This window comes from Aphidius gifuensis, linkage group LG2 (assembly GCF_014905175.1).
Source record: "Aphidius gifuensis isolate YNYX2018 linkage group LG2, ASM1490517v1, whole genome shotgun sequence".
Taxonomy (NCBI): Eukaryota; Metazoa; Arthropoda; class Insecta; order Hymenoptera; family Braconidae; genus Aphidius; species Aphidius gifuensis.
In genome coordinates, this window is record NC_057789.1 from 28,197,096 (window position 1) to 28,222,141 (window position 25,046).

At 22.8% G+C, this 25,046-nt stretch overlaps 1 protein-coding gene across 3 annotated transcripts in view; it reads left to right on the plus strand.

Moving 5' to 3' along the window:
* Positions 1–25,046, plus strand: part of LOC122850043 (acetylcholine receptor subunit alpha-like) — a 70,465-nt gene that overhangs the window by 29,230 nt on the left and 16,189 nt on the right. For 2 of the 3 annotated variants that reach the window (XM_044149018.1, XM_044149019.1), the window contains exon 4: positions 12,639–12,819. In XM_044149018.1, coding sequence (XP_044004953.1) covers positions 12,639–12,819 — 181 coding nt within the window. Of the gene's footprint in view, positions 1–12,638; positions 12,820–13,415; positions 13,597–25,046 lie in introns of all 3 variants that reach the window. The other variant, XM_044149020.1, reaches the window with a different exon arrangement.

Below are 25,046 nucleotides of genomic sequence, written 5' to 3' on the forward strand. Positions count from 1 at the left end.
TTTTTATATTTTCACATAAGACATTTTTCTTTCGCACAAGCTTTCCTCATATTTACGTAGCTTATTATTTATTTTTAGTACTTGCTGTTAGCATAATAATAAAAAAAAAAAAAAACTTCAATGTTTTATATGATTTTTCTTTTTTATTTTATCGGGTGTTTGTATATGTAGTTTTTATTTGACTATTTATTATTTTCATTGTGATTATTATTCGTGATATTCGCGATCCCATATAAAGAAAAAAAAAATAATGTTCTTGTTGTTAACGGGATAGATTGTCATTCATGTCGCATGATACACGGGCGCTGCGGTGGGTATATTTTGCCCTGATATATATTTATTAAATTCATATAAAATATTTATATTTATTAATGTCTATCTTGATTATTTGATTATGTTAATTTTTGTGTATTTTATGATGATAATTTTAAAACGATTACGCCTCGATTTAAATAGTTATAGCTAAATTATTTATCATTTTAATATTTAATTATTTATGCACTTGTGGTTAAAGTGCCAAGTGCACTATGACATGAGTGGTTTATCTTGTAATTTTATAGAAATTATACATGATATTAATGTCACCACAATACTGAAATTATTTAAGATGAAATTTCAAGTCAATTTAAAATAACAGAAACAATTTTTTCATGATAAAAAGTCTAAATCTTAAAAGTTAATAATAAAAATTATATTGTTGCAAAAATATTGCAAGCTATAATTTAATTGTTAAATTTAATTTATTTAATACAGGTATATCCAAAAAAAAAAATATCCAGCTTGTTATATTTAATTTGGTTTTCCCATGATTTTCCAATGACTCGGTTCAAAAAGAATATTCAAATTAGATTTAAAAATATCAAAAAAATCTAAAATAACAGCTAAAATTGGAATTCAAATTTTCTTGACAATTAATAATTCAATTTATTCTACAAGAGTAAATGCAGTGACATAATGAATAATTTAAATTTAAGTTGAATTATTTTTTCAAATCAATAATAAAGTATAATTATTTTTCTTGATTGATCGAATGAGCTGGTGGTTAAGTCGGCAAAAGCCCCATTTTTGTAATTATAAGAGTATGGGTTCAAACCCCGAAAGTTTGATAATCTAAAAATGTTTCCGCCGGCAAGAGGTTGGGGCAAATATAATCTAGCATAGACCATGTGAACTACGCACTTAGTCTACGCCAGGATATATCTGCCTTAAACACTGGACACTCCTTTTTATTTATTTTTTTAAAATATAATGTAACATACTTACACATATTTTATCTATCTCTCTTTCGCAATTATCGTTCTTTTTACAACAGGAATATACTAATTTTATAACTAAAATTTATTACATATATTATTTGTTAAATTTTTGATTTATCATTGGTTGTCATATCTTTGACAATACGTTTATTTTTTAGTAATTTTTTGCGTGATTTTTTATTTATTCAAGTCACGCAGTAACATGTGAGTAAAATTTTTTATTTATTTTTTATATTGTGAGTAATATGAGTATAATGTTACTCGTCTTCAACTCGACGTTTTTTTTTTTTTTTGAACCCCACAAACCAGCTCTATACTGTCTAGAGTTTCTCTTTTCTATTTTGTTGTTTTTTTTTTTGTTTTCACAAATACCACTCTATCCATTTTTCTACTTTTTACTCTTTCAATTCGATATTTCATAAAACCTTCAGACTATTTTTATTTTTATTTATTTCACCCTTCTTTGACTAAGCTCGATACTCGTTCATCATGAACATCAACGAATATACGTGAGGTTTCTTTGTTGAGATACACTGCCAGCTTATACTTACAAAAAAACATAAAAATTACAGTTCAAATAAATTGTAAAAAACCATCCCAACTTTGGTTCTTTCAATAGTATCAAAATTCACATAATAAATTCATAAATTTATCAAATTAAGCTCCACAAAAGCTCCAGTATATTTAAATTATAAAAAACATTTTCATTATCAAATAAATAAAAAAAATATATAAAAAATGAATTAGATTGTATAAAAAAAATGTAAAATAATTAATAACAAACATATGATGTAATCAGTAATCACTGGTTGTTTGTATTCGCTATAAATTAGTTGTATTTTGAGGATAAATCAGGTAACAGATAAATTCGTTTGTGCATAAATTAAAAATTTTACGATTGAAACGCATATCGGATTCATGGTTTATTTTAGTGATTGTATTTACTGAATAATAATAAAAATAATAATATACATAATTGAGTGTGTATACACACAAATAAATTATTATTTTGTAAGTTTATTTGTTATTAATTAATATATATTATTAAACATAGCCAAACGTAATTTATTTTAAATTTAAAATTGCCAATTTTAGATTGCTTATTTAATTCTCAAAGGTTTTTTCAAAGTATGTGTTCAAATTTAACATATGATAGATGTAGAATAATTTAAGATTGCCAGATGAATTTCAAATTCAGAGTAAAAATTTAATTTAAAAGATCTTTCAATATGAAAAAAAAAAAAATATCTGCAATCATCTTTATTTTCTGGTCACGATTCGCTGCAATAAGCAAGAGCTTTTATTTATTTTATAGTGTCATGTTCTGTTTTAACTCTGGACCATGTAAAATGATGAGATTTGGCACATTTAAACCCTCAGGGATTTTTAAAAAAATTTACAAACTTTTATTCACCACATGGAAACAATTGAATTCTGTTTTTCTCCTCTTTCCGGGCAAAAAAATTGTCACTCATAGCTGTTGGCTGATATAATCAGTTCTTATTTTATCTGGCTTTATATCAAAATGAAAAAAAAAGTAATAATAATCAATATATCAAATGGAAAAACTACATGTTCAATGAATTGAATACACGGTAAAAATAAATAAAAATATACCTCAAGGAAACATCAGAATTTACGAGGTTTAAAATCTATGCCACTGCCAAATTACAACAAAAAACATTATGAAACAAATGTGACCAAAAGTTTACTGATGTTGGATTCCGTATCGAATATATAACAATTCGGTTACATTTGTCACTGAAAAACTATTCCAAGGATTTATAGATTCTCCTTTTTTTTTTTTTTTTTTGTTTTTTATGAATTTTCATTCCAAACAAATAAAATAGTAGCGATCACAACAACACTGATATTTATTACATATTTTTTACCAAATAAAACTTTATAAAAAATAAAAAAACGAAGAAATAATAAAATTTCTAGTAAACAGTATAAATTTTAAGTTGTTTTTAATGAAATATCAAGAGAATACAAAGATTCAAGTGTTAATCCATTAAAAGTTTATGTAGTATTTTAAACAAATAAATATAGTTATAGTTGTGTATCTGTATAATGTACAATGACAAGTGGAATTTGACAAAACTCATTGAATTGGAATGCAAAGCGGTCAGGCCATATCTCTCATGCTACGAAATCCAATCTCAGGTGTCTCAATCACGGAAACACTTGTCTACTGCAATACGATGGCATTAATACCATCATATAGTAAATAATGGCTTTATCTATTTTACTATTTTATATACAAAATTGTAAATTTCTACTGTTTGAATTTCTAAATTGGCATCATTCCTGGGTGTCTGCCAGCTAGCCTCTCTTGTAAATCATCAACTGGCCAATCATTTCGACTTTCAAGTAATTCTGTTGCACTGATTACATGTATTTTTACAAAATCACGTATTAAAATTTATTTACATTAAATCAAAACACTTGTCAACACTATCAGTCATTTTTTTTGTATTGAAATTATTTTTTTTTCGATTTGAAAAACTTATTTAATCGCACTGTAAAATTTTGATAAATGATTTTTTTTTTCTAGGATAATTTTATAACAAATTCATTAATTAATTAATTAATGGTATTTTTTTTTGGATTAACAAACCTTTGACATTAATTGCATACAAAAAATAAATGATAAATTTGCTGCTGTTTTTATGTCAATTTAATTTTATATAAAGCCATATTGAATCTGTTTGATGGAATTATTTTGGTTTTTAATAATTGATTGATTAAAAAACATGTATAATTAAATGATAAAATTAAATTAAATTTGATTATATATTTAGTAATTAAAACTGTAATAATTAGGTATCATATTGATTTAAATTTTTATATTTTACTATGTGCGCACGCCATTGTATTATCCAGTTGATATGGAAATCAGATGGTTTTTTTTTTTTTATGTCAATTGATTTTTTAAAAATTTCCATTTAAAAAGATGAGAAATATATATATTTTTTTTCTCTTTTGCATAGTACAATATATTCTGAAGGGTACTTTTATTAGTTCGTGTATAAAATCTTGATGATTAAATGCTCATCTTGAACATTTATTGATTAAAAACATAAAATTCAACTTCATTGAGTAATAAAACTTTTTGCATGAGTTAAAACTGAGATATATAAAATCCTCCCTTATTGTGTTTTCGTGAATATAATCTATCTTTTATATTATTATATTAATTTTTTTTTAGTTTAATTTATTTTTGGGTTATTTTTGGTGGATCTTGGAGTTACTTGAAGGTAGTATAAACGATTAAATGACTTGGGCAACCCTTCTTTTGGATGCCACTTGAGATACTGCTCGGTGACGACGACAATTAAGTCTACCTATTAAATTCTCGAAGTAATCAACTAGGCTTACCACTCACCATCAAAAACCTCTTGGGTCTCTTAAGCTATATTCTCGCTTCGAAAATTAATTAGTCGTTCATCTAATGACAATACTCAATTGCCAATTGACAATTCATTTAAACTTATTCAATTTTTTTTCATCACTAAAATATTTTTAAATTTAAAATATATTTATTATTTTTTCCTTTACAGGAAATAAAAAAGTATCTCATTAACAATTTATTAAAATATATATATTTATATAAAAAATTTAATGATGAAATAAAACAAAATTATACAAGTAAAAACAATTTATTTGTAGGCATCATTAAAATAAATAAAAAATATTCAAATGTAATTGGATCCGAGTGAAAATTTTTTTTTTTTTTCTTTTAAAAATCTCTCATTGTTTTCATCTAGTTTTTTTTTTTTTCAATTTATTCTACAGAGTTTGTCCTTGAGTATAAATTGCATACTTAATTTTTCTGCACTTTTTGGGTGACTTGATTTTTTTTATTAAACAAGTGGCTTTATAATAAAAAAAATACTTGCAAAATTCTTTTTCATATAATTCTCAGCTGTATCATTTTTTAATAAAGAAAAAAAAAAATAATAATAATTCAAGGCTTGCTTATCTCTGAGAAATACTCGCGTGCAAGTCGTAATTTCTACCCCTTTTTATTTTTTTTCTTGTATAATGAATACAAGCTTGCAAAGTTGCTTACCCCATGGATACCATAGAAATGAAAAATAAATAAAATATTATGTGGTAACAAATAAAGCAAAAAAAAATATAATAAATAATAAAAGTACATTAAATTTCTGTATTTTAATTTACAAATAAAAAAACACAATTTTATTCACTAAAACTTGGTATTGATTGTGCTTGAATGAGATATTTTTTTTCTTTAAATTCATTTATAAAATGTTGATAAATATCAAGTATGAATACTATGCATATTTTACAAATATAATAATAAAAGAAGTGAAAATTTTTTACTATGGATTCACTAAAGAATCCTAAGAAATAACAAAAAAAAAACACTATTGTACGAGTGGTAAAAAAATTTATTCGGTTACTGATATTGATTTTAGTAAATAAAATTTGTTTCCTTAACAACGAGGAAAAAATAATGATGAAAAAATCATGGATGCAGTAGGTATACATATATTTTTTTCGTATGATCTAAAAGACATTCCTTTTTTTTTTTTAGAAATAATACTTGAAAAAATGACAAAGAAAAAAGAGAATAAAGGCTTGAAATTCTCAAGAATAGTGCTGACTCTCGTTCAAAGCGATGAGTAAAGAGAGCTCTCAGCTAAATCAACCATTCTGTCACTTTCATATACCATTTTCTTAAGTTTTCTTGTTTTACATCCGACTTTATAAAATCTAATGAATTGTTATTTATATATTACTTATATTTTTGTTATTTTATCCTCAAACAATTTTAACTTGAAATAAAATTTTTTCAACACAGTTTTTCGAATTTAATCAGTTTAAAAATTAGAGAAATAATTTTTTTTTTTTTTTTGTTTTAAGGAACTAGTGATATTTGAAAGGTAAAAATTATTAACCTCATTTTGTTATAACGAACAAATTCACACTATTTTATTTTTACTTTGAATCAATCAATTTTTTTATTGGTTTTATTTTTATTATTATTTCTTGAAAATTCAATTTCACGACAATATCCTTCCGGAGGATCAGCTCAGTAACTGAGCTTCAAAGAAAATAAAAAAATAAAGGAAAAAAAAAAAACCTTATCCAATTTGAAGAAAATAAAAAGAGTATAATGACAAATGAGAATAGAAAGATATTTTTTTAACAATTTTTAAAATACTTTACTTTAAAAATTTATTTTTTTTTTTTCAAAACAAAAACATTTTTAAAGATAATATTTTTCTAAGGTAAATTCATGAATATTATAATTAAAATATAATTTTAGTATGACATGTCAAAGGAAAATTTGATAATTTATTTATACATATAAACATGCAATTACGAGATTGAATAAATAGAAAAATATTTTGATTAATTTGCATCTCCCTTTATCAATCCAGAGATAGAAAAGCTGCTCGTTTGAATTAATACACCAAGTGTTCTATTCAATTTTGAACTTGAAAATTTTACTCATTGTAAAGTGGTTTATTCAAAATTAATATATTACATAATATAATTAAATTTAGATAATATTATCACAGTTAAAAAAATATATATACAACTTTTTAGTGCATAATTTGTGTTGAATATTTTTTAAAAATAAACAAGACATCACTGGAAATATAAAATTATAAAAAAATAGAAATAATTAAAATTAATTCTCAAAATCTTCAGGATAATTACGTTCAAGTGTTATTTAAATTATAGAACCATAATTTTATAAAATCTTTGTTTAGAAATATTTTTTTTTAAATAAAAATTAAAACAACTGTAAATTTTTTTTTTCCCAGAATAATTTGATTAGTATTATTTTTTAAATTATTTTCAAGCATACAATTATTCTTCAAGTTTAATCAAACATCCTGTAGATAGACTGTAAAATACAATCATGATAAAAAAGTTAAAATATATATAGATAAAAAGGAAGAAAAAAAAAAAAAGGAAATAATAAAAATGGTTGCTGCAATGAGCCAGTTAAGTTTAAGTGAAATTGAAGATTGCTCGTTAATGAAAACTGCTCTTAGAAACGAGACTCCAAGACTTGGATATATATCTGTTAGTCCGGTTTACCATTACAAACTAACTTTTTATATATTTTGCTTTTAATCTTGGCAACAAATTCACTTTCGGCATGACTACGCAAAAATATACCACTGATGGTTTATTGTTGAATTTTTTTTTCTATTTTTATCCAACAATAGTCTTGCTACATTTTTATTTTTATACGCTCTGATGAATTTATATCTTCAACTGCAATTCATGTGTATATAATTTTTATTCTTCTTCAAAAAATACAACCTTATATCCAAGAATAAAAATACACATATCGAACATTGCAAATAAAAATAATGGCAAATAAATTGTATCATTAAAATTTTAATTACAAAATAATCAATTTTTAAATTTTAATATTCAGACATTTTTAAAATCAATGCTACAATATAATTTAAACTTCCTGGCACAAAAATACAATTGCCAGATAAAAAAAAAATGAAATAATAATTACAAATATACTGTGGTTTATTTTTCAACAATTTCCGCTAACAACATACTCTGAAATATAAAAAAATATAAACGATTCATCGACATTGTAATGGTCTATATTGACTGACAAAAAAAGATGAACTGATGTTCATTGCACACACTTTGTGGTTCAATTGATCTGATATTTCAATACTTTAAAATACTCGAAAAATTTCTACATCGAAAACATAAAATGGCTTTGTTGAAAAATATATAAAAAAAAAAAAATAAATAACACAAGATAAAGAGCCAGATTAAATCAACTTTGTATTGAATTTATTTTCATGAGAAATAATAATTGTCAAAGTATATTTTACAAATAATTTACATTTAAAAATCGATATTGATTAGAAATAAAAATCTTTTTTTTTAAATTTACCAATGACTAGTTCGCTAGTATTTCTATTCTTTCATAAAAAAAATAATAAACTTTTTATTTGTTTAATTACATTTTTTGTATCTTGTTTTAGCTTCTTTTTATTTTTGATCTTTTTATTGACCTGTCTGTTGAGTGTTACAAGTAAATAGTAAATTATAAGACAAATTGACATTGAATCTTTGTCTCAATTATTCAAACACAAGTTTTTTGTTTATTTATTTTGTAATGGTTTGTTTTTTTCAATTTACTTTGAATGCTCAAGTTGATGTTTCATTGTGTTTGACAAATACAGTTGACATGTGTATTGTCTTGGGTAATTCAACAAGCTGTATACATCAACCACTGATTATCGATTTTCCATGTGGTTTATTAATCACATACAGCCTACAATATTTTACATTTCATGTTTATATATTTTTAAAATTAAACAGACCATCAAAATTCATTGAAAATTATTGGTCTTCTATTTTTTTCAATCAAAGGAAATTAATTGTAAAATTTTCAATACTCCCAAATGACTTGGAAACTCATTGGAACATTTAAAGACAAATTTTCATTTACTTATCGCTTTTCACTGTAATTGAGCATGACCAAAAGTATAATAATAACTTTTTTACAAAATTGATGAAGCTTAGAACAATTATATTGACCAAAAAGTTTTTGAAAACTTTTGTTCAACAGCTTTTGATAAAGCCGGAAACAAACTTTAATTAATAGAGCAAAAAAATAAATATTTAACAAGCTGAAATTTATAATATAAAATTAAAATATTCAACATTTATTTTTAATGTTTTTTTTCGATAATAATTAACATTGATCATTATATTTTTTTAAGATATTTTTTGACTATCAATTTGTTGAAATAATAGCTGTCATTTGTCAAATGAATTTCCAAGAAATAATAAAATTAATTCAAGTACTTGATAAAATATTATCAAAAGGTAATATACTACATGTCTCTAAGTGTATATATTCATCATTGAAATTCAAGGGATGAAAGGACCACTTCGATTCAATGTATAAACACGAGAATTCTGTTTCTTGTCTGTCACTCGTTGCAAGAATATTTTTAATTATTTTTTTTTTTTAATTCTCTGTATATTCATTAGTAGTATTACTAATAAATATTAAAATAATTTATTTTAATTGTCATTTTGTATTTATACAAAGTTATAAATTATTTTATTTAATTTTTCATTGATAATTATTTCAAGTGAAAATTATATTATGTGATATTAATTTAGGTGTTGATTAAATTATAGTAGCTGAAAAATAATAAATAAATAAATAATTAAACAGGTAAATTTTAAAATGTGTCTTTTCCTAGTCACCCAGGAGGTAAGACACATGACTCGTTTTTTTTATCAAGTGGTTTCTCCAGTAGACCTATTCCACTTTTCGCGCGCATTTTCTAGCTGCAGCTAGAATTATTTCGATCGGATTTTTAAATTTTTCGATTGCGCTCAAAGCAGCAAGTACGGACGCACGCGGGTTTAAAAAATAAATATCATCACTATATACCCGCGCTCATAGCTGCAGGTATATTTTTTATTATTCAATATGATGGAACATTTCTTGGTTTATTTCACTATGCCACTATCACTTGTTGTGATAGGACATTTCTAGGCTTATTTCACTATGCCACTATCACTTGTGATAGGACATTTCTAGGCTCATTTCACTATGCCACTATCACTTGTGATAGGACATTTCTAGGCTCATTTCACTATGCCACTATCACTTGTTGTGATAGGACATTTCTATGCCTACTATTTCACTATTTATAAAATCTTCAAATACAGCAAATATCAAATCTCTTGAAAATTATAAAAATCTAAAACAAAAAAAATTTTAAATTATACAAATCCTGAAACAAAAAAATCCTGAAACATTAAAAAAATTTTATATTAAAATCCTGAATAACTCGAACTCCTGAAATCATAAAAAAGCTGAAACATACAAAAACCTGAAACAGAAAAAATCCTGAAACATACTTTAAATTTGATTATTGTTTTTGGAAAAGTGCATTTAATATCAAAAATATAAACATACATCGCGAATGGAAAATAGGGTGAAAATTTATCTATTATAAATTTTCACGATAGATAATAATGACCTAATCACCCTCGTCTACTCTGTTTGAGATAGACAAGGTCGATTCATTTTGACTTTCACACTACGACTATTTAATTTAACATTATAAAATTGAATGCAAATTATTGTAAAAATCAGTCAAAATAAATCTATACATAAAATAATAATTTGGAACGACAAGAAGTTTCAAAAAATATAGCAACAATTTTTTAAAACTTCAAGGATATTTAAGCACTTTTCCGGGATAGGTTAAAAATTACAACTAGTCAATCTTGATCTAGAGGAACCTACCTTTTGCGAGTAAACATCCAAGTAGAAGTTGTCCAGGTATTCTCCAATAATCCAATTAAATCCCATCATATCCTTTTAGCAAATCCATGAAGAAGTTGTCCAGGTAGTCTCCAATAATCCAAAAAAATTCCGTTCCATCCTCTCAGCGAAGCCATGTAGAAATTGTCAAGGTTATCTCCAATAATCCATTTAAATTTGCGGTTAAATCCTCTCAGCAATAATAATAATCCCAAAACAGCAACAGGCACTTTTTATACACTTGAACACTTATTTCACTTTTATTATATCACTTAATTTTTTTTATATATTTCTTTTTTAATTATAATCACTAGCACTTGCACAAACACTTTCATTTTTTTTTTATGACCACGAGACGATCAGCACGTGGTGATTTCAAACTAAACGATATACACTCCACGAAAACTAAGACGAACTGACGAAAATCTAAAAAACTATTCTACTATTTTAACCTGCACTTTTTTTTTTTTAACACCGAGCAACCACGAGGTAATTGAAAATATTTCTAACCACGAATTTAAGAGATGGAAAATTTTAAGATGATATTAACCCGACGAAACCGAAGAAGAACTGACTGCAATTCGTTTAGGACGCCCTTTATATATCCTCGACAATCCTAGACGAAAACTAGAGTTCCTAGAAGTTCTAGAGGTCGCTTTTTCTAGGAATTACTGTCTAGTTTCGCCCTCTGCAGATCAGCCATTGGCTAACATCAGGCAAAATTTTTTGAAAAACACGTTTCGCGCCAGGTGAAAGAAAAATCAATACGTGGATGCCATGCTCTCGAACCTAAAAAAAAACACGTGCAAAAAAAAATTGCAAAAATATATTTTTGTGAATTTTAATAATTTGTAAAAGAAAAAAAATACATAAATGTATATACCGATTATTTTAAAATTAATTAGAACAATTTGCAAATTAAAATTTTGACTGATGAACTTTTCTTGCTGTTGCTTTTCACTGGTGACTTGGAAATTTTACAGAAAAATTATTTTGACACTTAGTATTTAAAATTAAGTAAAAAAAAACAAATTAAACTAATCAGTTTTTATTTTATAAATTTGTTGAATCGACAATCGAAAAATAAAAATGATCAATTAAACACTTGCATCTTTTACGAGGTAGTGGCAATTTAAAATTTGGTTAGAATTATTTTAAATTGCCACGTGTAGACTACCTCGTGGAAATTTATTATAAAAAAAAAATGTGCAAGTGTTTAATTGATCAATTTATTTTTCTATTGTCGATTCAACAAATTTATGAAATAAAAACTGATTAGTTTAATTCGTTTTTTTTTACTTAATTTTAAATACTAAGTCAATCCAAAATTTCAGTACAGTAAAAAATTTCGAAGTCACCAATTAAAAGCACAGCAAAAAATTCATACGGTACAGTATTCAATTAATTGCAAAATAATCATTTATACGATGTATTTTTTTTCTTTTACAAATTATTAAAATTCACAAAAATATATTTGAAGTTTTTTGAGTTATGAATCATTACTTTGTCTTGATGATCTACTTGATCCTATTTTCATATAAACACTAAAATTCAAATACAATAAATTGTATAAAATTAATATTAACCAATAATTTAATTTTATATTAAAATATGCACAAGACTTTTATTTTTTTTTCTACAATAATAATTGATTATTTAAATATAAAAAAAATATAAATATTTTGTTGACCATTCAACGAGGCGTAGTCGTTTTAACCACTTTATCAAAACACTTAAAATAAAAATAATAAAAAATTTAATAAATTTATTCAAGTGAAATAATTTATATGCAAAAATAAATCATAAATTAAATCATGACAGTCATTTTTAAAACAAAAAAAAATAAAAAAAATTTATTTTGAATATAAAATTTGTCTAAAAATTCTAAATAATCAATCGGATATTAATGATTAATTAAAGAATATAAAAAAAAAATAAATACAAAAAATATTTTGAATTAAATAAAATTAAAAAAACGAATCGTGGGCTTCGATATTGAATCGTAAGTACAAAGTAAGCTCGACCGCCGCAGCGCCCAGAACCACTAATGTGCTCGCTCGCAGCGCGGACGGAAACTTCGAGGTGACCTTGGCCACGAAGGCAACAATCTATCATCAAGGCTTGGTCGAATGGAAACCACCAGCTATATACAAGAGTTCATGTGAAATTGACGTTGAATATTTTCCATTTGATGAGCAGACCTGCGTTCTCAAATTTGGCTCATGGACCTACGATGGTTTCAAGGTAAATTTGCATGAATAAATCAACATTTTTTTAAAAAATAATAACTCTAATTATAATAACAATATCTTACAATAATTATATATATAATATATATTTAATTTAAATATTATTTGTTGTGTTTTATAATATACATAGATTGTCACAAAGACAATGCATTTTGTTTTTAATTTTTTTCTCCAAATTATCCCCTCGAGCTTCAGAAAATTTAATTCGTCATTCTGCATTGTGTTGTTCAAAACAAAATGAAAAAATATAAAATCTATATGCTTGATTTATCTAAATGATTAACAGTCTAAATTATAATGTAAAAAAAATTCCATACCAATTGAATATGAATTTCTAAAAATGAAGAAAATTTAAATAACAAAATTTATCAAGCATAAAGATTGGCTATGCAAATATACAAGGTTGCTGCCTGTTGTACATAAGAATAAATTCATATAAATAAATTAAAATAATTAAAGAAAAAATATAAATAAATGATAAAAAAAAAATTATAAAATAATTGAAAGAAAAAAAAAGGCAGCAATCTTGGTAGCACCTCTTTCAGGATAAATCGCGATCACGTTTGGGGTTTCTTTCTTCGGTGATTCCAGTGCTGATGGCAACTACGAGGTGACACTGATGACAAAGGCATTGGTCTACTATTCTGGACTAGTCGTATGGCAACCACCAGCAGTATACAAGAGTTCATGTGCCATTGATGTTTCTTTCTTTCCATACGACGTACAAACCTGTGTTTTGAAGTTAGGCTCATGGACCTATGACGGTTTTAAGGTGCCGAATTTATCAATAAATATAATTATGTTTCATTCAAAAAAAAATATATAAAAAACATAAATATATTTTTGATACATCAACGAATAATAAATGTTTTATCTTTTAATTTATTGATTATTTTTCTTGACTTGAATTATATTTAAATGAGTCTTTAGGAATGTGATCATCGTCTCATTAAAAAGCTCGTGCGATGCGCTGTTGGACGTCTCATGTTTATGTATATTTACATATATATATATGTATTTAAAAATTAATTAAAATATGATAAATTAATATATTAATTATATATATTGAATTTTTAATAATTAAAATTCATAGTTAATATCTATACATATATAAATATTAATAAAAATAATTTTTAATGTTATTATTTTTTTTTTTTTTAACACAGTTGTTTGCCGAATGTTTGATTTATGTTTTTTAATTTTCTTGCAGTTTTTATACAGTGTATTTTTTTTTTTTTTTTCAACAGTGTGTTGTTCGAGTTAACAACATAAAAATTTAAAAAACAAAATTTAAAAAACGCTGCAAATCGCGTTATTCGTTAATTTTTTTTATTGATTGTTTGCGTGATGATCTGATATATATATCAATTTTTTTTTAATTTATAATTTTTGTTTTTTATTTATTTGTTTATTGAATTATTATTTTTTTTTTTTTCATTTAAATTTGAATTTATTTTACGTATGGAAAAATACTTTATGATGTATATTTTTGATCGTCACGTAAACAAATTATTTTCTGGCATGGATCATAATGGATCCAATATGATGATCGTTATTTCTGATTGTTTATGATAATGGCACTTGTATTATGTATTAATAATTAATTATAAATAACAAAATTTATGGACGTTATTTTGGATTATATATGCGTCTCGAACCACGTGGGAAAGGTATAAAATAAATACGTCAAATATTGTTATTATTTTTTTTAAATAAAAATATAAATAATTTATTTTAACTAAAAAAAAAAAAAATATAAATAAATTTTCAATTAATTATATAATTAGCTTGTTGAAAAAAAAGTTTAAAATTTTTTTTTTTAATTATTAAATTATGACAAGTAAAGTTTTATAATTTTTTTTTGTTTTTTATTTTTAATTTTATTCATTACTTTATTTTTAATTAATTAATAATTTTTTTCTTTTTTATTTAATTGATTATTATTTATTATTTTTTGGATTATGATGGATTATCAACAAATTAATGTTTTAATTTTAATCAAAAGTTATAGGTTAATTTCTCGTGGGTGATAATTAGATGTCTCATTAAATTCATCTTGAATATAATATATGTGCACATGCGCAATTTAATTATATATAATATATATGACAATACAAATGTCTATTGTTGTGTGTATATAGAGAATATATAGAACAGTTGAGAGATCATCCTGATGGTACCACCACAACCATTTGCATTTTACCATTTCGTTGAAACTAGCGACTCCGCATTGCAAGCTTCCGGGAATTTCTATTTTTTTTTTTTTTTTCTTTTTTTTTAATCTTTTTTCTCATTTCGTTTCATTTTATTCTATTCTTTTTATTATTATTTTATATTCTCCATACTGAATACAAATTCAGTGAATCGTACCACCAAATCTCTCTACACACAAGTTTCATTATTCTTATTTTTTCCTAATTTTTATTTAATTTTAAATTCATACTGTGATTAAAGTTATTTAATTCAATAATACATTATATATATTTTCAATTTTAAATAGTAATAATTACGTTAGCATAATTTTTTAAAGCGAAAAATGAGAAAAATCTGGTGGAAAATGACTAAAAGTAAATTTAAAAATACGACAACACAATTTGGAAATATAATTGTATCATTATGCTAATAATTTATTTTTATTTATTATAAATTTCTTATTTCTCTTTTCATACCTACAACAATGCTGTTTCTTTTCTTTAGAAGTAAAATTATTTAGAATATTTTATAGCCAAATGACTTGATTGGGAAATTTATTCGTTATAAATTTTCATTTCATTTATTCTTTAAGTTATTGATTTTATTATTATTTATTTATTCCAAATCACAATTGGCAATATGAATTTATATATAAAAACTATAACAATAGAAAAGGGATATAATATATAAATAAGAAAGAGTCAATAATAATACTAGTATTACAAAAAAAAAAAAGCCAGTTATTGTTAGTTGCGATATTTTATTCTTTGATATTGAATGGCTACATTTATATTATTTCTATTTCCTTTTTTATATAACTTGATATTTTTTTATCTATTTTTACTGATAAAAATAAAAAATAATAAAAAGTATATCATCCTTCTTTAAAATGTCATGCTATTTCAAGTGGGATTTTTTTTAAATTTTCAATATGTAAGCAGACACATCAAGAGAAAAAAAAATAAAAAAAAATAGAGTAGATTGTTGAACGCGAAAAAACCCAAGTTTAATAGAAAATATTATATGATGTATTGGATTTTCTGATGTCCAATTTATGCATGCCAATGTCACTTGGCAGTATCATCAATGAAATTTGCGTTTTATGATTTTTTTTTTTTATTAAATTCTACAAGGAAAAAAAAAAAAATTCAACCGATTGAATGAACACTTTGTTCGAATGGATCTTCATAATTTCAATTATTATTTATATTTTTTTTTGTAAATTTAATTTCCTACAAAGTATTGTAATTTATAGTTGAATAATTATCAAATTCACTCATCTACATATCTATCATTAATTTTATTATTATCTTGCAGAAATATTAATTAAAAATATGAGCATAAAATTAATATTAGAAATTTTTTTACATACAATCTGGAATTTCTTGTTTCTTTTTTTTTTTATATGAATTAACTGATGCATGTAGACTATTATTTTTTATTTTCATATTTGCATATTAATATATATATTTTTTTTTAATGAAAAAATTTTGCATGAGTTGCATTCTGTATGATTGAAATGTGGAAAATAATTCAATGATTTATCAGCATTGCTATCTGATGGAACCATATGCAATCGAATGAATGTACACAATGTAATTGATGCTTTAATTAACTTTCATTTTATCTTTTCTCTTTATCCTATTTTTCCTTTTTTTTTTTTTTTTTTCATTACCTTTTGCTGGTGTTGCCTGACAACATATAAAACGTAATCGTATTGCCACAACATTTTTATTTTTTTTTTATTTATTTTAACCAATGTTGTTTCATTTCAAGTGCAATTTTTATTATTTTCTCTTTTTGAATTTTCTTTTGTAATTGGAAAGCACTTGTAAATTCGATTTGTTAAATTTTTTTTTTTGCTGTTTTATTCCTTCAAAGATTATTGGATTTTTTTTGTTTTGTATATTTTAATTTTACCGAATTTATTCAACTGATTATTATTTTACAAAAAAAAAAAAATTCCCACTGTTCTTTTTGAAGTTTTTTTATTTTACTGAATTACCTTTTTTTTCTATTTTATTTTTTTATTACACGTTAGTTCTCTTGTGACAATGAAATCCCCGTGAGAACAAAATGGTAACGAACGATTATTTCACAGCGTCGTTTCCTGAACAATTTGATGGTACTCGAGAAGAAAATAGGGATCAAGTAATCCTCAAATGGTACTGCAAATTTTCCCAGATTCTCAATATATTATTCTCAAATGTCTTTTGTTCATGATTCAATTCAAATCCATTGACATTATCTTTATCTAAAAAAATTCAATAAATATGAAAAATAAATTTAACTGTTATTTTCATAATAAATTCATTTTAACTATTAAATTATATAAATAAAAATAATTTTATTATAAATTATTAATTTGAAATATATAAATTTTAATCAAATAAAATTATTAATTATAATTATCAATATTAAACACTTGGTGTACATGTAAAATTTAAAAATAAATGATTCGGTCTGACACTGTTTGACTTGTACTACTGAAATATTTAAGATCACAAAGTAGATGACTCGTCTAAAATTTTTAAATATATTTTAATTCAATTTAGTGTGAAAATATGATATTTAATATTGTCAGTAAATCGATAAATGTAGAAATAATAAGGAAACTTAAAATTTCAATTCAAAAACATATGCCGGAATGACAATTTTCGAGAATAGAGTCTATAGAATATAAATTTGTTACAGTATGAATGTTTGTATTGTACTAACTTTGGACTTTAGTTATGTCCATTTTACTATTGAAGTTTCTACGTTAATTACAACGACACAGACGTCATTACGGACTTCCGTTACGGAAGCTTGCAAGTTTAGCAAAGCTACTTTAATCTTCCTCCTTTTCCTTCTCTCTCATTTTTATTTTTTCTATATATTTTTTTCTCTATTGTAACAAAATTCAAACTACAATTTAATGTAAAAATTTTTTTTAATCATATTTAATTCTTTAATTATATTATTTTTTGTTTAAAATTTTTCATTTTTTTTCCTTCATACTTTAACTATTATTACTGTTATTATCCTTATATAAAAAGGACAAACATAGAAAACATAAATAGAAAAAAAATTTAACGTAGTTAAAAAAAATTAAATAAAAATTTAATTATATATATTTGTTTAGTTAAAAAATTAAAATTAATATTTTTAATGTTAAATAAATTGCTTATTATTTAAATAATAAATTAAAAAATAAAAAAAAAAATATTATTTTTAATTTATTCAATTTTATTATATTTATTTTTTTCATTTTGAAATTAATTGAGCTTTTATGAAACGATTTTTTTTTTATTGACTTATGCAAATAAATATTTAAAATTGATACAAGCATAAATTATCATATTTGAATAAACAAAAAATTAAAAAATTAAAAAGTTATGTGTGTTTGTTGTTTAACACTTGATTTTAAAGTAATGGAAATGACATAGTAAATATAAAAGCTCGTATTGCGCATGATTATAAATTATGCAAACTAAAATTCAAGTATATATATGTTGTTTATATATCCAACCAACATATCTTGAAGTTTTTGAAACTCATTAGTCTGGTTTTAACACTTAACACATTAATGCAACTTTCAAAAACTTATATATCTGTCAAATAAATATTTAAAGTTATAAAATTAAAAAAAATATATATTGTAAAATTATATTATCTATATTATTTTATTATTATTATTAAATTTTTAATTAAATATTATACAAGCTTTTTATATTGCACTGTCAATTTGCACATGGTAAATTTTATTTTTCAATTAAATTATTAACACGTAAACAAATTTAATAATTTATTTAATATTATTTTTTTTAATTAAATAAACATGATATTTATTAGCCAGGTGAAACATTATATTTATCACGAATAGCACACAATTTTATACCTTTTCCATATGGAGATACGAATTTATTAAAAATAAAAAAAATATTTGCGGTTTAATCGAGCTTTTGATGTATTTATTACATTTATTTATAAAACATATATTAAAAATTTTTAATTTAGCCAATTTTAATTTTGCTGTTGCACAAATTTTTTATTAAAATTATTTTTCTATTAATGGTAATTTTAAAAACAATAACAAAATCAGAAATAATTGAACGCATATTTGTTAAACACGAATCAGCACACAAACGTTATATTGAATCATATTTTAAATAAAAAAAACAAACACAATTGTTAATATTTTGCAACATTGCACAACATGTATATGTATGTTTTATTGTTGTATATTTAATTGTTTATTAGTTAAATTCTTGTTTTATAAATATAGTAAAGAACAAGTGGTATCGGTGTTGTTTATATTAAGCATTATAGAAAAATAAAAAGCATCAATGTGCTAGCAAAGCTTTGTGTTTAGAAATGCTGAGAAAATTGCCTCATTATAATTGAAAAAAAAAAAAATTATTTCAATATCATTTAGAATATAAATTAATTATTTAAAAAACAAATTTGATTTTTAATTTTTAATATCAAATTTGATTTAAATTCAATTTAAAAAATATTTCTTTTTAATTATTTATATATAATTTTGATGTGTGAAATTTTGGTGGGTGAGTAAATTAGAATTTTATTACAAAAATTTTTAATATGAAATATATATAATTATTTAAAAATTAAAATTGACATTAATTCGATATTTTCATATTGATTTGAAATTATAATTATCTTCGCTTATGTAATATATCATTGAAAATCACAGGTGCATAGCCAATGAAAGAACTAATTTAATTATAAAATTATAAGGGTTTCATATTGCTCAGACAAGATTTTTTTTTTTTTTTTTTAATTTAAAAAACAATGGTTTTTTTTTACCCTTCAAGTAGTTTTTCATTTTTTTTTTTTTTCAACTTTTTATTCATTTATTTTTTCTAAACAAAATTACTATTAGTTAATATCGATTTATTTTTAGCGCTGATGAATTTTTAAAATACACTATAGATAGATTAATCATTGAAAATTATTTTATTGTTTTTTTGTTTTTATATTAAAAAAATTCAAACTAGCTATGAAAATTTTAATTCATTCGTTATTTACATGATAAATATTTTTTATTATTAATTAAAAGAAATATAATTTCAGTAGCTTTTATATATAATGAATGAATTTACGATAAAATCTTTGGCTTTTTTATATTTTTTTTTATTATTTTTTTTATCACTAACTGATGTGATTCATAATCCAAAAGCTCCATCATCGTCTCGTTAAATCTCTCAAGGGTTTTTACCAAGGTAGAAACACTGTGCGGTGCTTTTCCCAAACAGACGTAAAAAAAAGAAAAAAAAAAAAAATCATATTTCTTCTCGTGTTGTTTACTCATCTTCTTGGCTTATTTCAGCCTTTTTTTTTTAAATATATTTTTTTTCGAATATAAATCCCTCATGAGAAGGAAAAAAAGGGAAAAAAAAAAATATTTTTTTAACAATAATATATAAAACGAGTACTTTCTATCAAGTGTGTGGACATACCAATCAATTTTTTTTTTTATTTTTTACTTCACAGATAAATAATAACATTACAAATGAAAAAAAAAAAAAACATATTGTCTGAATGACGTATTTTTTGATTGAATGATGTAATTAAACTTTTTTAATTTTTTTTTTCAACTATATTTTTTCATTTTTGTAAAATCTCTCTTTACATTCACCGAACGATAAAACTGCACGTTTTTTACAAAGTACATTTTACAAATAAAAAAAAAAAATAGGTCGCATCGATTTATCGAAAACTGATACGACATTTTTTATTATTTTAATTTTATTTGTTCATTTTTTTTTTCGTCAAAATTCAATAGTTTTTATAACGAAATAATTTATATCGAAAAAAATTTCTTACATAGAGATAGTATTTATTTTGAAAATCATATAATAATATTTCATTTGAATGGAATATAATTCCATTCGCTTTTTTTATTTTAACATTAAAAAATGTTTATTTGATTTTTATTATATTTTTTTTGTTTATTACTTCAATAAAATAGTAAATTGAAAAGTTAAAAGGGATGAAATGACGAAATGAACCATCAACAAAAACCTTTTTTATTTTTCTATTTTTAATAAATTTATTAAATCAACATGAAAATTTTCATCTTGGAAAATATCTTTTTGCTTATTTCAAAATAACTTTGGGTAATTTTTTATATATAAAAGTTTTTAAAATTTTTTTATATTCTTTATTTCAATGTTATTGATACGATAGTTTTATTGTTACTAAATTTTATATCTCTTGGGATAAAGTTTCAATTGAATTGATAGACTGAAATAAACTGACATCCAAGTATTTTATTATTTCCTATTTTTTTTTTTACTAAAAAAATATTGTAGACAGGTTTGTAACTGGTCCTTCTGTCACATGGATATCTTTTTATTTTTTAGCTATATTTATTTTTTATTTCAACTTGAATTTCAAAGTTTGAAATATATACACTCACAAAAGTAACCTAGGTTTGCTGTTAGAAAACCCACAAATTCTCATGAGGATATTTTAAAACTTTCCTTTTTCTTTGTCAATCTGCAAAAACTTTTTAATGAAACTCACAGTAATAAAAAAAAATTAAAACAAAAAAAAAGTGCCAAAAACATATATTCAATTTTTTTTTTAAATTAAATCAAAAACAAATCTGTTATAATTTTTTTTCCTCTACAGTATTAAATAATAAAAAAAATCTACAACACACATAACATGTTTTTACTTACGCTTATCTTTAATTCAACGACATGAAAAAAAAAAAATAAAAAAAAATAAAAACATCCAAAGGTTTGCCATTACTCTCATTAAATGGCAAAAAAAATTTACGATGATTTGAAATATTTTCTATCGTAAAAATAAAAATATAAAAAAAAAAAAAACAAAAGAAATTAATCCCTTGAAAAACACGTATGCATGCTCATAAAAATCTAAGCACAAGAAAAGTCATAAAAAATAATAATAACATAGAGAGAGAGTTAAAATATAATTTGCAATTTCAACAAAAAAAATAAAATTCATCCAGCAGATTTATTTATTTTTTATTTAAATTAATGACAAATTAATTTTTATAAAATTTCCATGTATTTTTTTAAATAAATTATTTAATTATTAATTAATTAACAGTTATAATTAAATAAATTGAATTATTAGTTTGATTTTATTTTTTCTGGAATTTTAAATCAAGATTGACATTTATTGTAAATTAATATTCACCTTTGAATTACAAATAAAGACTCAGACTCAATTCTCTTTTTACCACCAAGACGTTGAGATTGATTGTCTACGTGATAGTGTATATCAAGAATACATATATATTTATATTCGCGTCTGTGACAACCAATTTTCACGTCTATTGATCTCTTCAAGTCGATACTCTCTTCCATCTTCTAAAAATACAAAAAAATATACAAAAAAAAAATCTATTCTCATTTTATTTTATTCAATATTTTTTTGCACTATTTAATTTATTTTATTAGCTAAGTGACATCTATATTTCAACTATTTTTTTTCTATTTTTTGTTATTTTTTTAAATAATAAATCACTACAAAACTAATGAAGATCCTTTTTTTTTTTTTAAATTACTTTTTAAGTTTAATTTTTGCTAGCTTGGCCTCTCTCAACTTGTAAAAACACTCTTTAACTTTTTTACTTTATGCTTGAAAATATAAAAAACCTTTTACAATAATTTATTTTAATTTTTTATTAATTCAATTTAAATACTTTTTTTTTTAGTGAATTTATAATTCTAAAAATCATTTTTTAAAATTCTTTTTAAATATATTAGCTTTGAAATAAAAGTTTATAATTTTTTTGTGTATAATTACCTGAATTTTATTGAAATAAAAAAAATAAAATATTTAGATTTTTGTTTATTAACTTAAATTAAAATTCAATTTTATTGTTAATTTTAAATAGTTTATTATTTAATTGACACGTTAGGCTTATTTTAATTTGTCGTATACCTGTTGATCAAAATAAATAAAATATCATGCTTTTTTCCATATTAACTGTTTACATTTCCGGTTAAAAAAAAATCTACTTGGCATCAACATCATAGTGAACCTTTATTCCCTTCAAACATCAATGAAAATAAAAATAAAAAAAAAAAAAAACATTGCTACCGCCAACAAATGAAATTCCTAAACGTTCTTTATCAGTATTTTTTTATCTCTTCTTTTTTTTTTTCACTCTACTCATTCTTGGACCTTATCAATCCGGAAGGTAGAATAGTAATTTTTTTTTTTTTTCAATATGTCAGTAATCGTCGATGAAACATCTAGTGACGCAAAAATTTTCTATCATTATCGATTATCGACAATGGTAAATACATTCTATAGAATATTTTGTTTATTTTTTTTTATTTTTTTCAGTCTTTATTTTCTTTTTTGTACATTTTTTTTTTCATTTTTCTAACTGTGTCTTTTAAGTTGATCTTCCATAAAATATTCAGTAGTTTGAAAAATATAACACACATGAAAGAATCAGGTCGGTGAATTTTGAATTTTTTTCTAAAATCATTGAGGAAAAGAGTGATTTCTTTTTATCTATATAACCTTTTTTTGTCTATTTATTTTCGAAGCTTTTTTTTTTTTTTATTTTTGTGTATATATTTTCTTCGCAACACAGTGTATGCGAATGGTGATCGATATGTTCACACACTGAATTGGAATACACATATACATATAATGTCAAGTACCCTTTGTCGAATACATTATCTTTATTGCATGTGCATTCATGAAAAAAAAATATATTGTGATAGAATCTTAAACTTGCAGAGTATTTGATAAGTTAAAAAATATAAAAAAAACAAATTTAAAAAATATCAGCTTTGTCACTTTGATCAACGTAGACATTTCAAACATATATTTTAAAAATAAGTGAAAAATATTATTTTGAAAAATTTTTATAAGCCATATTTACACTTAAAATGTCAAGTAGAAAAGTTTTAAAAGTCAAAACAAACATTTTGTCAAATAAAAAGAATTATATTCTCCAAAAAAAAAATATACATTTACTGATTTTTATTATTACTTTTGATGCTCAATATAATTTATAAAATTTCTTCAGTTTATAAGAAAGCTCTCATAATTTTTTTATTGACAAAATTTTGCCGAATTTAATTAAGCACATAACAATTAATTGATTAGTTGAATTAACTCATGAATATAATATCGATTTATAAAATAAAATAATATTGTATAAATTAAATAAAATTGATTTTATCCACGCCCATAATATCCGGTTATATTCGCGCTATGTTGATCGATAGTGTGAGTAAACCGGTAATTATTTTATGAAGCTCAAACACAATACACATCCGTTTTAATCATCACTCAATTATGTGACTGTAATATAGTTTCGTCACAATATCATCTAGTCAAAAAATAGATAAATCAACTTTATTTATTTCAAAAAATTCATCAATCAAAAAATTTTTAATATTTACCTTGTGTTTACAAAATTTAATTACAAAAATACCTGTATATTTAGTATCATTATCATAAACACCCATGAAATAAAATTGGAAAAAACTATAAATTGTTTATAAATTTATTTAATAATTTTTTATAGTGCCATGCGATGCTTTTTCAACTGTTTAACAAGATTGCCTGGAAGCTGTTTCATGGACATCTCAGTGTCGTTCAGCCTTGTTTATTTATTGTTATTAATATTTAATAATTATCATTCGAGTCAATTTAATTTTAACAATTAATATATTAACATTTTAATGTTTATCATAATCAATGTCATCATGCAACTATTGCTACAAGGGCCTATGTGTTTTACTTTTTGTAAATTTTTTTTTTTTTTTTTCAAACTCTATATGTGTTGCAATGAATTTTTTTAATTAAAAAAAAAACAAAAAAAAGCTCATATATTTATTGATTTTATTTTGACTATTTAATGTTTTTTTTATTCAAATTTTTATATGATGAAAAAATTTACATATAAATTATATACATATGCCCTTTTTAAACTAGTTGTTTGATATGCGTAGATTTAATAATTAGAGCATAGTTAATAGTTTTTTTTTTTTAATTAAAAAAAAAAAAAAAAAAAAAATT